General features: G+C 51.1%; 1 protein-coding gene across 1 annotated transcript; it reads right to left on the bottom strand.

Annotated features, from left to right (window-relative positions):
• Nucleotides 1-1,277: 1,277 nt before the first annotated feature.
• F2 (coagulation factor II, thrombin) lies at nucleotides 1,278-13,221 on the bottom strand. Its single transcript, XM_010197562.2, has 14 exons — nucleotides 13,044-13,221; nucleotides 11,986-12,149; nucleotides 10,706-10,730; nucleotides 10,450-10,500; nucleotides 9,775-9,880; nucleotides 9,561-9,691; nucleotides 7,670-7,966; nucleotides 6,347-6,460; nucleotides 5,968-6,094; nucleotides 4,876-5,043; nucleotides 4,377-4,550; nucleotides 4,038-4,216; nucleotides 2,434-2,504; nucleotides 1,278-1,573 (listed from the first exon to the last, which is right to left on the bottom strand). The coding sequence occupies exons 1-14, from the start codon at nucleotides 13,120-13,122 to the stop codon at nucleotides 1,430-1,432; spliced, it is 1,830 nt and encodes a 609-aa protein (XP_010195864.2). The 5' UTR covers nucleotides 13,123-13,221; the 3' UTR covers nucleotides 1,278-1,429.
• Between the last annotated feature and the right edge of the window lie 6,478 nt (nucleotides 13,222-19,699).

Raw genomic sequence — 19,699 nt, 5'->3', positions numbered from 1 at the left:
GATTTCTCACAGTTTGATAGCAGTGAGGCTAAAAGACATTGTAGACATTGTAAAGACTAAACATTCTTGCTGTTTGATGCCTGAGGTTATTGCCTGTGGCTATTACCTGTGGTTATCAATGACTTGAAACTGTTGTGGACCTTGAGATCTGTAAGTTTTCTTGAAGTCTTTCTTCAGATGTCTTTGAAAGGTGGTTGTTATTCTTTGGGCAATCAAACTGGGCTGCCTTCAAGTTGGTTCCTAAATGAGCCATCTTCAAGGAGGTGGGCAGACAGTATACAAGCAATAACTTCAACTGGAATTGGTTGGATATAAACAGTTACTTCTACTGTCACTTTTTCAACACAGTCACTCTGCTTCTTTATGAAACACAACAAATTATGGGTTTCTGTGACTTGGTGGCACTGTGAGTGAGAAGTTAAGGACTATGGTGTCATGGGAAGCAAGGACAGCTTCTAAATCTCATGCTTTAAGAGAAAACTGGGCTGAACAAATTGGCTAGTCAAGAATGTGTCAGCTGCTCTACTGCTGGGTCCTCACTGCTCCACAAATTGCTGCTAAAGAGGAGCTCACAGAAGAACTGAATCTTCTTTTGGGAGTGATCCCTAACCAGGCTTTAGAAGACAACCAGATACAGTGCAGGATGCTTCTGTAGGAAGGTCATGGACAATGGCTGTGCATGAGTTGCATCCTTCTGAATCTTACTGTGCACACTTGGAGGACCCAGCACCACCTGCCATGTAGAAGGTTACTGCCATACAGTCATGGAAGAGCCACTCAGTGTGTTCAAGCCCATATTCCTCTGTGGGATGAACTACATACAGCTGGCATCATTAACTTCTGGAGATGCCAGCCTTGCAAACAGCGGTGCTGGTATTTGTTGTCAGCTGTTGTAGCTGAGTACTGTGGCTGTCTTACCAGAACAGGTTATGGTTTCTTTACATTTGACACTGGTGGTGGTGGTGTGTGTAATGCCACAGTTAGTGTAGGGCAACCATCTCCAGAACATGCTTGGCCTAGTTTCTAGAACAGAAGATGAGTCAACCTGAAGTGGACAGTGCCCCAAGGGCACAATCCCTCGTGCTGTTCCTCACTTAAGGCCTTCATCTGAGGTCTACAATCTGTTGATGGTTATGGCTGGTAGAAGGGAAGCCAAGGTGTTTGAAGCACAACAGGGATCTGGGAGCACAACTAGTGCTGTTCTGTTGATACTCCTGGCTCCTGTGGTGGCTTAGATGCAAGGTCAGCTAAACTCAGCATGAACAAAAGGAAGGAGATGAGTTTGAGAACTTTTATTTTCAAAGGAGAACACATCCCTTTGTCGGGTTGTAAGGACAGAACTCTTTTGCTTCAGGATCTTCTATGGTTTTGCTTTTAAGCAGTGGAGCATTGTAGCAAAAGTGAGAGCAAAGCAAGGTGAAGCCTTCCTCTATCTCCCGTGTTTCTCGATGGTTTTTCGCAGCCACTTTTTGAGGCGGAACACGTGGGTGTAAAATCCGTATTTGCCGTCTCGGTCACAGCCTTCTCCCCAGGAAACTATTCCCACTTGGTACCAACGGTTGTCATCTGGGTTCTAAAGCAAACCAAACCAAACCAAGCCCCAAATGAGATTGGAATAAGGAGCAAGAGGCTTTCAGACCTAAGCCCTGTATGTGCCCCAGCACTGTTCAGTGGTGGATACTGCTTTGGAGTTCAGACTGGTGTCTCCTAGATAACAGCTTGTTGCTGGTAAACCCCTAAGTTCAGACTGGTGTCTCCTAGATAACAGCTTGTTGCTGGTAAACCCCTAAGTGGGAATCATTGAATGGTTTCAGCTGGAAGAGACCTTTAAGCCCATGGAGTGCAGCCTTTGTCCCAGCCCCATCACTGACCAGCCCATTGCCCTCAGTGCAACATCCACCCAGCTCTGAAACCCCTCCAGGGATGCTGACTCCAGCAGCTCCCTGGGCAGCTGTTCCAATGTCTGACAACCCTGGCAGCAAAGAAATTCCTCCTCACATCCAGCCTCAACCTCCCCTGGTGCAACTTGAGGCTGTTTCCTCTTGTTCCATTGCTTGTCACTAGGGAGAACAGACCAACCCCTATCTCGCTACAGCTTCCTTTCAGGTAGTTGTAGAGAGCCAGAAGGTCTCCCCTGAGCCTTCTTTTCTCCAGGCTGAACAGCCCCAGATCCCTCAGCCCTTCCTCATGAAACAACTGGCCATTGCTCACGTATTCTGCAGCTCATCTCTGTACATGCTGGCAGCTGAGTACAGAAATGGGGCTGGGTGACTGCAGGATTCCTCTCAGTTGCTCAGCCTGGGCACAGGATGGGTTTCCCTCAGCCATGCAACAGTCGCCACCTCTGCTGTTGTTTGCTGGACTATTACAGAAGCCCAGCATAGCACAAACCTAACTCCATGTGTTTTATGAGCTTGAACTTGTTCAACATACCTTCATTACAAAAGGTCCCCCGCTGTCCCCTTCACAGGCATCTCCTCTCTTTGAGTCTTCAGGGCTATAACCTACAGGCAAGAACAAAGCCAGACGTTTGATTGTCGGGGGGGTGGCTTTTGCTAGACAGCTTTTCCTTCCAAGCATTGCTGCATACATTTTCTGAAAGCCACAAGATTGCTTACTGTTCTGCCAACTAATTGGCCTTCAGTTTAGAAAACTGCTCTTTCTTTTGTATCTAAACCAGCTAAGTCTGCTTCTGTCTTTGTAACATTTATGAATCCACCATTTTCTTCTACCCTCTGTGCTCTTATTCCTGGTTTCACTCACCAGCCTTGCTGTTGTGTCCTCTGCCACTGTGATCACCAGCTATGGCTTGACCTACTGTGCCTTTCTCTTGTGTGTAGTATCTCATGTACCTTGCTCTTTCTTTCTGTTTACTTTAGAGACACGTTTCTGTCCTCACACTCACCTTCCTGTCATTCTGCAGGCTGCTCTTTCTCGCCCTGAGCTGCCTTCCTACAGTCTTGCTGTGAAGAGGAAAGGGATTTCACTCTACTTCCCAATTAACTGGACAGTGTCTTTGTTTTTTCCCCATCACCTGTCTCTCCCCTTTCTGCTATATGCCTACATCTCAGCTGCCTTCCAAGCACATTATCTAGAAAAGAAACCATAAGAACACTGTGTTGTCAGTATATTCATGAAACTGGCTTCGGTCCTAACTCAAGTAATCATGTGCTTTATTAGATGCAGGCAGCACAAACTCATTCCAAACTGGTTGGAGATTTGCATGTTGGGAACTGATCAAGTCTGCAGAAGGTATTAAACTGGTACATAAAGCCATAGTCTCTTTATTCTTGAATTCTATGTTCACTTCTCAGAAACAGTGTAGTGCCAGAAGAGGTTTAGGAAGGTACAACAAGGATTATCAGAAGTACAGAAAGTCTTCTGTGTTAGGAGAGAGTAAATAAGTGCTGCTCAGCTTGGAAATGACAAGAGCTGTAAAGGGTCTGTTAAACAGCATAGGGCATGGAGAAGAAACACTTTTTTTCTGGAGTTATGAGTATAGATGTGCACCTCTTCCCATTTATTAGCCAGGGAATGTAACAGAAGGTGAGGAACTGCGTTTCTCACACGTGCCTAACCAATCTTTGGAGCCTGTTGCCACAGCAGTTGTGGGTCTAAGTATGGATAGGCTCCAAAAGGTTGAGACAAGCTGGTAAGGAAAGGGTTGTTTGGCTTACTGCATAGGATAACTGGTGTGCAGCCTTTGATTTGGGAAGTCACTGGACTGTCCCATACACCGATGAAAAGACCGTGTTATATGTGCTCAGTTCTCACACTGCTGTTGCTGTTATCTGGTGTCATCAGGCTAATTAGCCTGACAGAGCATGATGTTACTAGACTCTATTCATAGCTCTGAGTTCTCCAGCCTTCGTGTTTTCTAAATGCTGAAAAAGTCCTCACCACAGGAAAGTCTTTTTTAATGGAATGCATTTGCAAAGTTACCAGCAAGTCACCACCTCGCTGTGTGAGCCCCACCAGGAGCTCACAGCCCCTGTCCTTCCAGGGCAAGTTGGCCACGTGTCTCCAGTGGCACTTACCTGCACAGAACATGTTGTCAGTGACTTTAACTTTAGTGGACTCTTTGCAGGTATTTTGGTCCACGATGGGCACGTTGAGCTGCTGCAGAACTGTGGGGAGGTTGCTTGGGTTAGCAGCCCACGTTTCTTTCAAGTTTCCCCAACCAGTTACCCGTCCTTTGTAACCTGCCAGCATCAGCCTGGGGAAGGAAGCATGAGTATAGTCAAATGTATTGCCACAGCTTTCTACCCCCCTGGCTCTCCTGCTCCAAACATCCTACATAAGGCATCTTTGTTTTGAAGGCCCAAAGGAGATGTTTTGTAAGCCTGTGTTTTCGGACTGTGGGACAGTCTCCTCACCTCTGCACGACCTCTTTGGTAGGCAGGCAGACAGGATGGATGTATTCACTGAAGATGATGGGTCTCTTCAAGTGCATGAGTGCAATATCCCGGTCCATGTTCTCTTTCCAGTTGTACTTGGGATGGATGATGATTTTATCCAACAGAGCAATCTTCTCTTGATTCTTTTCGTACCTGAAATAGTCATGAAAGAAAGAACTCAGGGTACAGTAGTAACTGGGAGTCTTCTCAGGGGCTCATGATAGGTGCTTTGTACCCTCTGAGACAACACTGTCTTTGCACTGGAACACCCCTTTAGACTTTCCATGCCCTCCCTTTCACTTTAACCTTTAGAATCAGCAAGAGCAGCAAATGACAGCTCCATTAGATCCCAGCATGGAGAGGCTTGTGACAATGGCTACATGTGTCTCCTTGGCTAGTGCATGATAGCCCAACCTTATTGTATCTCATTACTCCCAAGAAGAAGGCTGGTTCACTCTCTCTTCATCCAGGCTCTTACTTTGCCCTTATGTGCTTGCCAATCCGCACCAAGATGTCGTTTGTAGTTAAGTTCTTGTCCCAGGGTGGATAATAAAGACAATGGGCAGCAGTCAAGATCCAGCTGTCACTGATGAGGCTGGCACCACACAGCAGCTCTTGAGGACTCTTTTTGTAGAGCATCACCTGCCTGAGACACAAGGAGGGAGGAAATCTTAGCAGCACTAAAGGTGTGACTGGCTGAAGGGGTCTTGGTGTCACCCAGAAAGAGCAGAATTTGCAGTGAGCATTGTGCTACACTGACAAAGAGAAAGATGAAACACCCCAGCACCCATCCTTTCCCAGAGGGTTGCATACTTGGCTCAAGAGCCAGCAGTGTTGGCTCGTGGCCAAGAAGCCGGTGGCATCCTGAAGTGTGTTTAGAAGAGTGTGGGCAGCAAGTCAAGGAAGGTTCTGCTCCCCCTCTGCTCTGCCCTGGTGAGGCCTCATCTGGAGTCCTGTGTCCAATTCTGGGCTCCTCAGCTCCAGAGGGACAGGGAACTGCTGGAGAGAGGCCAGAGCAGGGCCACCAAGACGAGCAAGGGACTGGAGCATCTCTCTGATGAGGAATAAGTTCCTAAAGGGTGGGTGTGAAGAGGATGGGGCAACACTCTTTTCTGTATTGTCCAGTGACAGGCCAAGGGGTAATGGGCATGAGCTGGAGCACAAGAAGTTCCACTTAAACACCAGGAGAAGCTTGTTTGTTGTTGAGGTGAGGGAGCCCTCGCCCAGGCTGCCCAGGGAGGGTGTGGAGGCTCCTTCTCTGGAGGTTCCCAAACCCACCTGGACACGTTCCTGTGTGACCTGCTGGAGGGGAACCTGCTTTAGCAGGGGCTTGGGCTGGATGAGCTCTGGAGCTCCCTTCCAACCCCCACCACTCTGTGATTCTGTGAGAGGAGTGTTTCTTTCCAGGTATTTCAGCAGTGCCCTGTCAGCCCCTTGGAGAAACTCTAATTAGAATCCCCAGTCCCTGTGTGCTGCTCGAGCTGGGAGAGCCCATCTATTTCCCCCCAGTTGAACCCAAGAGAAGGGAGACACAATTCCTCATGAAGGGCAAAGCAAAGATAATACTTACCAGGGGGAGCTGCCAATTTCTGCATCATCCCCTTGCACAACTCTGCCTCCTATGTAGGACTCCAGCAGCTCCTTCTCGCTTTTGTCTGTTACCTTTTTCTTCTCAAACAAAGGACGAGTGCCACAGTCTGGGAAAACAGGCAACCTGGCTTTGTTATTCTACCTGATTCACAGTGGTAAACGTTGTCTGCAGTCAGCTTGCTAAGCTGGAAGAACCTAGGAAGGAAGTGCTTACTAGCTCCATGATCATAACTGGAGATTGACTCCTGCTTTTGACAGCTTCTGGCAAGCTGCTGTTTCTGTTGAACAGTGAGTGTCCTGTGGGAAGAAGCTGCAGCCTTTCTACAAACTCTGATCCTGTAGCTAAAGTTGTTGCTCACCTGCTTCGCCTGAACCAAATGTTTTCTCATCAAAGAAGGTTTTGAACTCTCGAGGAAGGGTACTGCGTCCTGCCATTCCCTCTGCCTGGTCGCTGCCATCCTCTAGCGAGCTGTCTGAGACACACAGAAAGACAAACGTGGGAAAAGGCCTGGCTGCACTTTCCACAGCTGGCAGCAACGTCCACATTCTTCCTACACACATGGATCTGATGAAGGTAGGATGTCTTAAAACCACTGATCTCTCAGGGAAATTGGCTGTTCTTGGCTGGGAGGGGCTTACACCTTCCTGGGTGAAAACCTGGTGAGATGGTTGAGTCCAAAGAGACATTGTCAATGGAGTTAAATCAGTTGGTGGCTGGTCACGAGTGGTGTTCCCCAGGGCTCAGTACAGGGGCCACTCCTGTTTAACATCTGCATTAATGATCTGGATGAGGGGATCAAGTGCACCCTTGGTAAGTTTGCAGATGACACCAAGCTGGGTGGAAGTGTCCATCTGCTTGAGGGTAGGGAAGCTCTACAGAGAGATCTAGATAGGCTGGATGGCTGGGCCAAGGCCAATGCCATGAGTTTCAAGAAGGCCAAGTGACGGGTCCTGCACCTGGGCCACAACAACCCCCAGCAGCTCCAGGCTTGGGCAGGAGTGGCTGGAAAGCTGCCAGGCACAGAGGGACCTGGCAGTGTTGACTGACAGCAGCTGAACATGAGCCAGCCGTGTGCCCAGGGGGCCAAGAAGGCCAATGGCATCCTGGCCTGCATCAGGAACAGCGTTGTCAGCAGGAGCAGGCAGCTGATCATTCCCCTGGACTTGGCTTTGGTGAGGTTGCATCTCAAATACTGTGTCCAGTTTTGGACCCCTCTCTCCAAGAAGGACATTGAGGTGCTGGAGAGGATCCAGAGGCAGGCTATCAAGCTAGGAAAGGATTTGGAGCATGTCTCAGATGAGGAAGGGCTGAGGGATCTGGGGCTGTTCAGCCTGGTGAAAAGAAGGCTCAGGGGAGACCTTCTGGCTCTCTACAACTACCTGAAAGGAAGCTGTAGCAAGGAGGGATTGGTCTGTTCTCCCTAGTGACAAGCAATAGGACAAGAGGAAACGGCCTCAAGTTGCACCAGGGGAGGTTGAGGCTGGATGTGAGGAGGAATTTCTTTACTGACGGGGCTGTCAGGCATTGGAACAGCTGCCCAGGGAGCTGCTGGAGTCACCGTCCCTGGAGGGGTTTGAGAGCTGGGTGGATGTTGCACTGAGGGCAATGGGCTGGTGGTTGATAGGGCTGGGACAAAGGCTGCACTCATGAGCTTAAAGCTCCCTCCCTGCAGGGCTCTCACCGCAGTAGTGCAGGTCGCAGTAGCCGAAGCCGGGCGCCTGCTCTGTGACACACCACACGCCCTCCTCGTCCCCGTCCGGATTCCGGCAGTAATTCCCCAGCAGCTTCACCTCCGGCTCACTGTGCTTTCCTTGCAGCACCTCTTGGGCTTTCTCAGAGTTCCAGGGCAGGCACTTGGCTCCTGACACAGTGACTGAGAGGCTCCCAGTGTAGAGCATGCCTTTGTCTGCGTGGCAGGGCTCCTGCGGGGCCGGGGGGGTGACCCGGGGCGTGAATTTAACCGTCGTCCTTTCTTGGCCTGGCAAGACAGAGAGCTGTGGTTTGAGCCGTGGCTTTGCACCCAGATGCACTGTTAGCAAATAGCCCTGCAGCCCCTTCACTAAAGCCCAGAGTCTGATAGGGCATGCCATGCTGTTTGGGAGCTCCAGCCCCCACACACGTGGTGGCCCGCTACAACATTACAGCATCAGAGGTGGCTCGTTATCAGGGAGGTAAGGTGAGGCTGGCACCGTTCTCTTTGCCACTAAGACGTGAGAGACAATATTGTGTCCTTTTCTGGGGTATCTGAGAACCAAAGGGATGGCTAGATGCCTCAGGCATCATAATGCTGCTGTGTTAGGGCCTCCACTGCCTTCTCAAATGTGTAACTAGACAATAGCTGAGGGGCCTTTTACTGTGGTGTGCTGCTAGAATAGCAAAGTTCACTTTTGCCAATGTTTCTGTGTCTAATTTTGAGAGAAAAACCTTCCTGACAGCCTTTCTGTGCTTTTTCTTGCAAGTGTCCTAATGGCTGCAAGCTTTAAGCAGCATTTACTGAGGGAGTGGGCACCAGAAAATCTGTTCTGTGGCAGTTGCTTGGCCTCAAGCTGCCTTTTCCTTGTGCACTGGAGATATCCCCATGGAAGAGAGACCTTCTGTTTGACTACTCAGCCTGGAGCACAACAGCCACTGAGCAAATAGCATTGCCTTTAATTGGTGAGGCTGCTTCTGTGCAAGATGGACTCGTGTCAATGTGATTGCCAAGGAACTGTGCACAAAAGCAAGGCTTTTCTAGTCCTACCCTGTCTGTGCATGTCAAAGCGTAACAGTGAGCTACTGTAGGTCAGAAACACTACTGAGCAGAGAGGACAGATGCCTGATCACCCCAAAGCACAGCAGCATCTCCAGCTTGCCATATTGCACTCCAGAGAAATGGTAATGATTTTTCAAACTTCAGGTCAAAAATGGTTGCTGACTTCTCTGACTTTCACAACAAGAGTCGTTGCCTCTGCTCTCTGCTTTTGGAAGAGAAACTTCTGCTGGGAGAAGGTTCTCTGCTTTCTACCAGTTCTGAGATGGAGGCCAAGCTCCAGGGGAGACAGCTCTGTATTGTGCAGAAATGGGAGGATATAAGTGTAGGGGGGTGGTTCTCCATCCTGTAAAGTTCAATGAAGGGTGTCTTCTCTTTTCTTGAGATTGTGGCTGTTAAACTGCACCCCCCCACGTGTTAAGGCAGGCAAGCACAAGATGTAGTGGTTTTGTCCTGAAGGTGGGAATTCACACCAGAAGAACAAGCAGTTTCTCATTGCTGTCAGAGGCAGCTGAGACAGGATTTTGGGGTGCTCCTGACTGGCAAAACTGTAGTGGATTACAGGGGACTACTGACATTGGATTTCATTTAGGTCTGGATTGATGCAATGTACAGAAAACAGCACAGCAGAGGACTTTAGCCAAGGCAGATGCGTGGGCAACTCTCCCTCAGCTCCTTTACCCATTAAGATGCGTCTCCTCTGCTCTGACTGATCTCTGTTCATGTCACATCCCTCCCTCCTACCCTCTGTCCCCCACAGTACAGGACTCAGTGGGGTGTTTTGCTGGTGCTGGGCCCTCTGGGGTGTGGTGCTGAGACCTACCACACACTGGGATGGGACACTCCTCCCGTTCCACCGTGGGGTCGCGGGTGTAGCACCACGGGCCCTCCGGGTTATTGTCTGGGTTCCTGCAGTAGTTCTCCACCAGGCTGGGATGAATGGTGGCATTAAATCTACGAGAGAATGCAGGTGAGGTAGGCTAGGAAGGAAAAACACCTCAGGGAAGCCTTCAGGGGCATGCAGGAGATGAACTTACTTAGGTATGTGTGGATATTTGCTCGTCCACACTTGACATTCAATCCCCGATTTGGTGTAGCTGATTGTCCCCCGATAGTTCTGGCCCAGCCCAAGAGAGCAGTTACCTGGGAAAATCCCAATGTGGTGTAAGCCCAGGTCAGAGGAAACAGATGTTGTGTTTCTCAGGGTCAGAGGTACCATCCCACAAGTGCCTTTAACTATGACCTGATCTAGGTGGACCTGCTTTAGCAGGGGCTTGGGCTGGATGAGCTCTGGAGCTCCCTTCCAACCCCCACCATTGTGGGATTGTGTGAACTTGTGCTGTGTGTAGGAGCCTGCATAAGCACAGGCATCCTCCCCGTGGGGTAGGAGAGCACACAGCCTGAGCTCTCTCTGCCTCATCTGAGGGAGCTCTTCCCTGAGGCTCTGTGCTTTGATGGGGCTGCATGTGCAGCTCTGAGAGGTTGGCCTGGGGGACACCTGCCTGCAGCTACCCCATGGCCTTTCAAGGGGGGAGTTAGGCTGATTGTGAAATGCTTAGTGGGGGAATGAAAAGGGATTTCAAACCCCCCTCCTGCTGTTTTCCTTCCACATGGCTTCACCAAATTTAGGTGATTTTTTTGTCCTTACAAACTCTGCAGGAAGCGAGTTCCTGGCCCTTGCTGGGAGCTTGAGGTCAACATGAATTTCTTACCTTCTAGACAAGCATCTAGAACTGTCCTGGACTTTCTCAGACCCTGGCACACTAGCAAAATAAGAGGAAAGAAACACATTATATGAAACGAATCCAGTGAAGCATCCTCATTTAAATCAGTTTTATCATCTAGGGACAAAACACAAGTGCTTTGTCCTTGAAAGCAAGCTCTTGTACAAGGGTAGGGAGGAGCTCCAGGATGGGACAGTGCATCCTAAGGGACAGCACAGCACCTGCAGGACTTGAAGAAACTTACCTTGGTAGTTTGACCAAAATACCTCCTGTAAAAAACAAACAAACAAACAAATGTCTACATTTAAGAGCAGAGACACAAACATCAAACCTTGCTTAGCTGCTGCAATTCAAACCAGTAGGAGAACGCCCCATCACAACAACTGGAACTGACTACCCTCAACAGTGTCCAGCAAAGCAAAACATCTGATGTAAAATCACATTCTGAACTCATCAGACTTGGAAATCAAGAGTGCTGTTGTTTCTCAAAAGGCCAGAGATGCTCACCACCTTCATCAAGCTGCAGAGGAGGCAGAGCCTGGGCTACGGTGTGTAAATTCAAGGAGCTGGGGCTAGAACTTCTAAATACAGGTGGGTATTGCTCAGCTCCTTGGACCTGCATCTCTGCCATGCAGCCTGGAGGTGATTGCTTTAGAAACACTCCTCCACAGAGGTTGGATCTTCCTGGTTTAGTTTCATAACTGTTTTATCTGTTTTACCATTGTGTTCTTGGGTGTGGAGTTTAGCATGAATGATGGAATCACAGAATCACAGAGTGGTGGGGGTTGGAAGGCAGCTCCAGAGCTCATCCAGCCCAAGCCCCTGCTAAAGCAGGTTCCCCTCCAGCAGGTCACACAGGAACGTGTCCAGGTGGGTTTGGAAACCTCCTGAGAAGGAGCCTCCACGCCCTCCCTGGGCAGCCTGGGCCAGGGCTCCCTCACCCCAGCACCAAACAAGTTTCTCCTTGTGTCTGAGTGGAACTTTCTGTGTCCCAGCTCATGTCCATCACCCCTTGTCCTGCCACTGGACACTACAGAAAAAGAGTGTTGCCCCAAACACCAGCCTTGGGGCTTAGGAATAAATCCCAAAAGGATGCAGAACAAACTTAGAGTGTGGAAGCTGGAAAAAAAAGTGACAGTCTATAGAAAAGCCTCAGCTCCAAGGAGCTTGAGGCACCTGCACTCAGTGTTTGGTTGCTATGACATTGCTTTTGTGAGCACCTGGGACTGCAGCACAATGTTGAACTAGTGGAAAAATGCACCTCCAGCCTGATGAGAAGGCTCTCCATGCTTCATGCTTAAAATAGAGAGGGAGGGAGACAAATGTGAGCTTTGAGCTGCATTCCCTCAAGTGGCTCCAGCAGGGAAGCTCCCTAAGAAAGCCTGAGCTCTCTCTCTCACACATGCATCAGCCTCATCTTTGGTTCCCAGAACAGAGCCTGGCACCCCCAGCCCCTGGCCACACGTGTGACCTGCTGCTGCTCCCCTGGCTGCAGGGACGTCCCCTGGGGCTCCCCGTCCGTACCGTCTGCTCGGTGGATTCAAGGGCTTCAAACGCCTCCTCGTAGCTGCACGTCTCCTCCAGGCACTCTCGCTCCAGGCTCCCTTTAAGCATCTCTTCCAGAAAGCCCTTGTTGGCACGTCGTGGCCGTTTGAGCACTGACAGCGCCTGTCCCTTCTCCAGGAAAACTGCCAGGGGAGAACACTCTCAGCCAAAGGGGTGTTTGCCCTGGGAAGGCGCCTTTGCCCTTACTTTCAGTTTCCAAAACTCAAGCCCAGCTGATGGGTATGATCCCAGCCCCCTCCAGTGCACCAGTGAGAGAGGAGGAGCCCTGTCAGGTCTACACCTGATGATCAGAGCAGGCTCTGTAATCCATCCATCAGGGCTCTGGTCACTTAGGCCACAGAAGTGACAGGAATCCTCTGTTATCCTCAGCAGAGCTGCTCTGCTCATTTTCAGTTAGGCAGAGGCTTCTTTGCTCCCTGCCAGCCACTGCAGTTGTGTCTTTCCAGCCTCAAACCACTGCGACAGGCACAGCTTGGTTCCATTTTCATGTTCACAGACTCTGATTTTAGACCTGTAGACAGGCCTTCTCCCACAGAGCAGGGGGTCAGAGAGGACCTAACCTCATATTAGGAAAAAATGGATGAATTAGAGGTTCCCACAAGAGCAAAGAAGCAGGAAGCAGGAAGACAGCACGCTGTGTATGAGCCAAGGTGTAGATAAAGGACAGCTGAGGAGCCAAAGGAGAATTGCAGCCACCCAGCTCAGCTGAGGAACTCTAGCCCAAAAAGGCCCACAGCTGTGTTAGGTCTGGTCCTGGACTGAGCCACATTCCCCTTCCCCACCATCCCCCAGATGACCCACACCATCCTCTGAGCTGTGGTCAGCGCCTGCAGGATGCTCTGCATCCTCCTGTGCAGGGGAGCCCTGTCCTCCCTCTCTCAGCACCCTTTCACTCCCAGCTTCAAGCTTTTAGAATGCCCTCCTCTCTCACCAAGAAAACTGCCCCCCTGCTTTACCCTGCAAAGAAATAACCCCATCTTTCTCCCTCCTGTCACCCCTCTGGCAGCGAGCCTTACCTCCAGCATGGCTCAGGGTGAGGTGCAGGAGGCTGGAGAAGAGCAGCCCCCTCAGCACGCTGCTCTTGTCACACGCCATGCTGGACAGCCCCTGCTGCAGGGGAGTGCAGAGGCAGCAGAGTGAGCACAGTCACAGCCCCACTGAGTTAATATTGAACCAGAATGAAGAAACAGGACTCCAGAGGTCGTGGTGTGTCAGGGACAGTGGGACTGAGGCTCCTTTTATCCCTCCTCTCTTGGCATCTCTCCCTGCCTTCAGGGCATCTTCATTTTCTTACTTCATTGGTGGGAAGGGAGCAAATATCTCTGGGTTCCCACAGGACTAAAATTAGCATCCCATTTCCTAACAGGGAAGATGGCACGAGGAGAGGAGCGAGAGGCCAAGCTGGTCCCAGGGCACAGGGAGAGCTGGGGCTGTCACAGAGAAGTGTCTGCCAGCTCCCAGCCATCCCCTCCAGAGCAGCTCACTCCTCTTCCCTGCGTGCCACCGTGGTCTGGCACCATCACTGCCTCCTCACCCTGCAGCTCAGGGCCCTGCACTGACCCCTCTCACACACAGCAAGACTTTGAGAGCCATTCCCAGCCCTCCTCCTCTTTTCAGCTGCAAGCCTTCCCCTGCTTTTTCCCCCTAGAGTCCAGTTGTCTTTTCTCCCTGCAGTTCTCAGTGAGCTCAGCCCCAGCTATTTTGGCACCAGAACAAGCAGTTCAAGTCTCCCCCTTCTCCCTTGCCCATCCCCAGCAGCAGCAGCAGGGGGGCTGCCATGGAATTTCAGTTTTCCTTCCACTTAGGTCCACAATGCCATTGGCAGTGGACACTTCACATCACAGCTCCCAGAGGGATGGAGGAGGGTGAAGCAGCATGAAATTTGGGCTCTCCCTTTTTATTCCCACCCTAGCAGAGCATACAAAAATACATCAGGAAAGGAAACACAAGCTCTGACAAACAAGGAGCTAGCACAGCCCAAACCAGCTAGGAAAACAGGGCCTTCCAGGAAGAGGAAGGCAGGAATAGCCTGGATGTCACGACATCAGATAAACAGGTCAAGAACCAGGCTGCCAGGGCTGGGAAAACTCGAATAAATTCCTCCAGCAAGCAATAAAATTGGCAGAGTGAGAAACCAGCAGAAAGCAGGGAGGGCAGCGTGGGGGTAGCCTGAGGGACTGCCTCATGGCACCCAAATGCTTCCTGCTGGCAAGGAGTGTGTTTTGTGCTGTGTCTCTGTGCAGCAGATCTGTCATGTTTATCTCCATAGGAGGAGTGCAAATATTAGCATTAGGGTGGCTGAGGAATGACTCTGTGGCCACTGGTACAAAGAGCAGTTCCAGAGGCTCCCTCCCTCGTCTCCTGTTTTCAGCTACCAACCTCTGTGGGTCTTGGAGAGATACTTTTAGGGATGGCCAGAATGCCCTGGGTGGAGATGACCTGGATGGAGGAGTGTGTGCACACAGGATTAGGCACAACCTGAGAGACACCCTTGGTAGGGGGAAGCAGTGTTTAGGTGGAGCAGGCAGGGAAAGGAGGGAGGTGTCAGTGCACAAACAGGTTGGGGAAGAGTGGTGAAATGTGAGCTGTCCCACCACAGCTCCTCCTCACAAACAGCCCCACATTTGTGTCAGCTGCAGAGGAGGAGTTTGGACTCTCATTGCAGGTGGGACAAGTGACCTCAGGGCTGCTTTCACCAGGCATAACTGAACATGCCCCCGTGGCTCTGACTGCAGGGAAGAAATGCCAGCGCAGGAAGGCTGCTGCCAGGACCCCAGTCTGACTGGTGAGAGGCTGCTGTGGTTTAGGGAGGTGTAATGCACCTGTGCAAGGCTTCATTGTGCATCTCATGGCCAAGAAGGCCAGTGGCATCCTGGGGGGCATCAAGGGGAGTGTGGGCAGCAGGTGAAGGAAGGTTCTCCTGCCTCTCTCCTCTGCCCTGGTGAGGCCTCATCTGGAGTCCTGTGTCCAGTTCTGGGCTCCCCAGCTCAAGAGGGACAGGGAACTGCTGGAGAGAGGCCAGAGCAGGGACACCAAGATGAGCAGGGGACTGGAGCATCTTCCTTATGAGGAATAAGTACCTAAAGGGTGGGTGTCAGGAGGATGGGGTGACACTTTCTCCTGCAGTGCCCTGTGACAGGACAAGGGGCAATGGATACAAGCTGGAACACAAACGGTTGCACTTGAATACAAGGAGAAGCTTGTTTGGTGCTGAGGTGAGGGAGCCCTGGCCCAGGCTGCCCAGGGAGGGTGTGGAGGCTCCTGCTCTGGAGGTTCCCAAACCCACCTGGATGTGTTCCTGTGTGACCTGATGGAGGGGAACCTGCTTTAGCAGGGGCTTGGGCTGGATGAGCCCTGGAGCTCCCTTCCAACCACCACCACTCTGTGGTTCTGTGAAATCTAGAACACAGATTCCAACTTGATCCCAAGAGCTAAGGCAGCCAGACTGTAAAGTACTGATTAAGATACCATTTACTGGGGACAACATTGGAAAGCAAAATGGCATTAGATGATCTTACAGCCCTTCAGGTACTGTGAACACCAAGTAGTGCAGCACCAGCACTTTCTCATCTCACCTGGTTACGTGGATCACCAAAGTATCTCCCTTGCAGTATTCTCAGTCACTTCTTTTGTTTTTCATTCCTACATCTCTGTCCCTTTCCTTATACTAACCAGGCAGCCTTTACACTGCAGCTTAAGTCAACATTGTTCTGTTTAGGCACAGATTTTTACCACCTTCTCTCAGGGGAAGGTGTTGGCACCTTCCCTGGCATCGGGCATCACATGGGGCTAACCTGGAGCAACCCTGGCATGCAGCAGGTTGAGCTTGGTTAGCAGACAGGCCTGGATGTCCTCTGAGACTCACTTCTGCCACCTTTAACCTTACTGCTGCTCTGGTTCCTGTGCTGCTTCTGTTGCTTAAGCACTTGTTTGAAAACACCTCACTGAAAGGCACCCTCCTGTCACTGCCTCTGGCTGCTGCTTTTCCCATTGCTGTTCTTTCCCTCTGTGGAACAGGACAAACCCCCAGCAGGGTTAGTGGTGGTTAACTGTAACAGCTGAAACCTTTTTGTCTCAAGAACACTCATCACACAACTTCCAACTATTTCTGTCCGTTGGTTTTGTCTTACAAAGGGAGATTGTCACAACATCCTGGGACACCTTCCAGCCCTTTCTGATACCTGACAGTAATGTCAGCAATTCAGGCTGCTGCTGGTCACCTTACAGCCTGTTCTGTTCTGTGTTGTGCTTCTGGGGCTCTGCTCTATTCCTCTCATGCAGCAGGACAGCAGGCATCAGCTGTCACCTCTCCAGGGGCTTTGGTTTCCACCCCTTGAACATTTAACTCCTCCATCTGTTTACCATTCCTGCAAGCAACTTTGTTTTCCCCATTTCATTTCCTTTGTGCCCTCCCCCAGCCATGAGTGATGGATGCTATATCCTCTCTTAGGGTAAGAGAATTAAGATTCATCCTTTTACCCTCACAGAGTTAAGGCATTCAACACAGCAAGGAGTTTTGATCCCTTTTACTCTGTGAGTTGTCTTAGGTGAAGAAAGCCTTTGGCAGTTGTTTATTTCTCATGTAACTATTTTTCTGACTGGGAGGCAGCAGAGCACAGAGGGTTTGGCCTTGGTCTCTGTTCTTAGGCCTTTGTTCCATGACAGCTTGCTGGTTCTTCAGTTGGGGTATTTCTGAATACAAGCCTGAAGTGAGTTACACAGCTTGATCACTGATTGTTAACACATTGGATGCCACCACAAAGGATGAACCTGGGGTTAAACCTGGGGCTGTTTAACTTAGATAAGGCTGAGGGGGGGAAAAATCTCATTAACACAAGTATTTAAAAGGTGTGTGTCAGGGGGATGGGGCAGCACTTTCTTCTGTTGGCTCAAATGATAGGACAATGAGTAATGGCCATGAGCTGGATGTTCCACTTAAGCACAAGGAGAAGCTTCTTTGATGCTGAGGTGAGGGAGCCCTGGCCCAGGCTGCCCAGGGAGGGTGTGGAGGCTCCTCTGGAGGTTCCCAAACCCACCTGGACACGTTCCTGTGTGACCTGCTGGAGGGGAACCTGCTTTAGCAGGGGCTTGGGCTGGGTGAGCTCTGCCTCCACCATTCTGTGACTCTATGAAGGTAGCCACGGGCCAGCAGATGAAGCAAGAGGGGTTTGGATTCTCCCCTTCCCTCATTTGCTCCCGCTTCGCTCCGCAGTGACAGAGGGCACGTGCTCCCAATGCAGTGCAAGAGCTCAGCTCCAGCCAGAACACTTTGCAGCTGTGTCAATATTTGAAAACAGCAAGAGCTGGGCCAGGCACCAAAGGGAGGGCAAGAGGAAGCACCATGACTTCAAGTACAAGCCCCCTGCATAGGTGTGTGCCCCCACCAATCTGTCTCCAGGCTCTTGGGGCAAAGGCTGAGCTCATCTGCTCCTTGACTTTAAAGAAAACAGCTAAAAAGAAAGGCACCCAAAGGTTTATTAGCTGAATTCACCTTCCATCCTCACCTCAAAGTGGTGTGGAACTTACTCCAGCAATTTGTCTGCAAACTGGTCATACAAGTTGATGGAAGAAGTTGAATGTGGACACCCCAAAGAATGGCTTTGGAGCATCCCAAAAGGAAAGGGAAGTGTACTGCTGCTGATTCCCTGTGACACCAGGCCTTCCTCTTGTGCAGGGGGCATAAAGAGCTGAGAGTTTAAGCCCCTGAACAAAACTTTTTGTTTTCTTTTGTAAATGCAGATGTTTGGAGCACAGCAGAGAGCAAGAATAGCTAAAACTGAGGGCACAGCAAGTGCAACTGGTGTTTGTGCAACGTGTGACACACTCCAGGGGAGAGCTGTGGAACACTCTGGCCTTCAAAAAGGGCAAGAGGAGGATCCAGGAAACTACAGGGTGGTCAGCATCACCTCCATCCCTGGAGAGGTGATGGAACAGCTCTTCCTGGATGTTACTTGTAAAGACATGAAGGAAAAGATGGTTATCAGGGAGAGTCAACATGGATCCACCAAGGATCCAAATCCTGCTTGACCAATTGAGAGCCTTCTGTGATGGTATAACCGCTGGCTGGATGAGGGGACAGCAGAGGGTGTCATCTACCTTGACTTCAGCAAGGCTTTTGGCACTGTCTCCCATGTCATCCTCATCAGAAAGCTCAGGCAGTGTGGCTTGGATGAGTGGAGGGTGAGATGGATTGACAGAGCCCAGAGGGTGGTGATCAATGGCACAGGATGGAGTTGGAGGCCTGTGGCCAGTGGAGTTCCACAGGGATGGGTTCTGGGGCCAGTCTTGTTCAACATCTTCATCAACAACCTGGATGAGGGGACAGAGGGACCCTCAGCAAGTTCCCTGATGGCACCAAACTGGGAGCACTGGCTGATTCACCAGAGGCTGTGCTGCCATTCAGCTGGATCTGGGCAGGCTGAGAGTTGGGCACAAAGGAACCTCCTGAGGTTCAACAAGTGCAGAGTCCTGCAGCTGGGGAGGAACAACCCCCTGCAGCAGCACAGGCTGGGGGTGACCTGCTGGAGAGCAGCTCCAGGAGAGGGACCTGGGAGTGATGCTTTTTAGCAAACTAACCATGAGCCAGCAACGTGCCCTCGTGGGCAAGAAGCCAATGGCAGCCTGGGGGGCATCAAGGAGAGTGTGTCCAGCAGGTGGAGAGAGGTTCTGCTCCCCCTCTGCTCTGCCCTGGTGAGGCCTCATCTGGAGCCCTGTGTCCAGTTCTGGGCTCCCCAACTCAAGAGGGACAGGGAAGTGCTGGAGAGAGGCCAGAGCAGGGACACCAAGATGATCAGGGGACTGGAGCATCTTTATGAGGAGAAGCTGAGAGCCCTGGGGCTGTTCAGCCTGGAGGAGACTGAGAGGGGAATCTCATTAATACTTACAAGGTGTATGTCAAAGGGATGGGGCAGCACTTTTTTCTGTTGTGTCCAGCGACAGGACAAAGGGTAAAGGACATGAGCTGGAACATAGGAAGTTCCACTTAAACACAAGGAGAAGCTGCTTTGGTGCTGAGGTGAGGGCGCCCTGGCCCAGGCTGCCCAGGGAGGGTGTGGAGGCTCCTGCTCTGGAGGTTCCCAAACCCACCTGGATGTGTTCCTGTGTGACCTGCTGGAGGGGAACCTGCTTTAGCAGGGGCTTGGGCTGGATGATCTTTCTAAATCCCTTCCAACCCCCCTCCATTCTGTGATTCTATGAAAGGGAGAGCAGAGTGGGCAAGCCTCAAAGGCCTCTTAGGTTTGGTATTGTTAAGCCCTTCCTGAGTCCACGTGCCGTTGGGAAATGTGCAATTCCTCCCTGGGCAGAGGAAGGGCTTGTGGCCAGCATGGATGAAGCAGTGCTTCTTGAGGTGGCAGAGCTGCAGGAAGGCTTTACCACACTCCCCACAGCAGTACCTGTGCTTCCTCATCTCCTTCTGGGACACAGCTTTGGGGGGGGAGGCCTGGCCTGCCAGAGCCACCTTCAGCCCGCTCCGTATGCCCCTCCAGCACACTGTGCTCTGGCAGTGCCAGTCTGGAGCCTTTGGAAGCTCTGCTCTGCTCCTCACAAGTCTCTACAGTCTCCTCTCCTTCAGGAGTGGGCTGCTGGGGGTCCTGCCCAGCTGTCCTGCCACCACGGTCCTGCAGGCGCTTCTGGAGCTGGCCAGAGCAAGCACCTCGCCTGGCTTTGGCTC

The sequence above is a fragment of the Colius striatus genome, chromosome 6, assembly GCF_028858725.1.
Source record: "Colius striatus isolate bColStr4 chromosome 6, bColStr4.1.hap1, whole genome shotgun sequence".
In the NCBI taxonomy this organism is placed as follows: domain Eukaryota; kingdom Metazoa; phylum Chordata; class Aves; order Coliiformes; family Coliidae; genus Colius; species Colius striatus.
The sequence above is the reverse complement of the archived record's forward strand: the minus strand, read 5'-3'. Positions and strand labels throughout refer to the sequence as shown.

Coding starts and splice junctions, on each gene's coding strand:
- F2 (XM_010197562.2), bottom strand. CDS start 13,122: ATGGCGTGTGACAAGAGCAGCGTGCTGAGGGGGCTGCTCTTCTCCAGC. Junction 12,150..13,043: donor CACCCTGAGCCATGCTGGAG/GTAAGGCTCGCT, acceptor CTCCCCTGGCAG/TTTTCCTGGAGAAGGGACAG. Junction 4,551..4,875: donor GGCAAGCACATAAGGGCAAA/GTAAGAGCCTGG, acceptor TGACTATTTCAG/GTACGAAAAGAATCAAGAGA.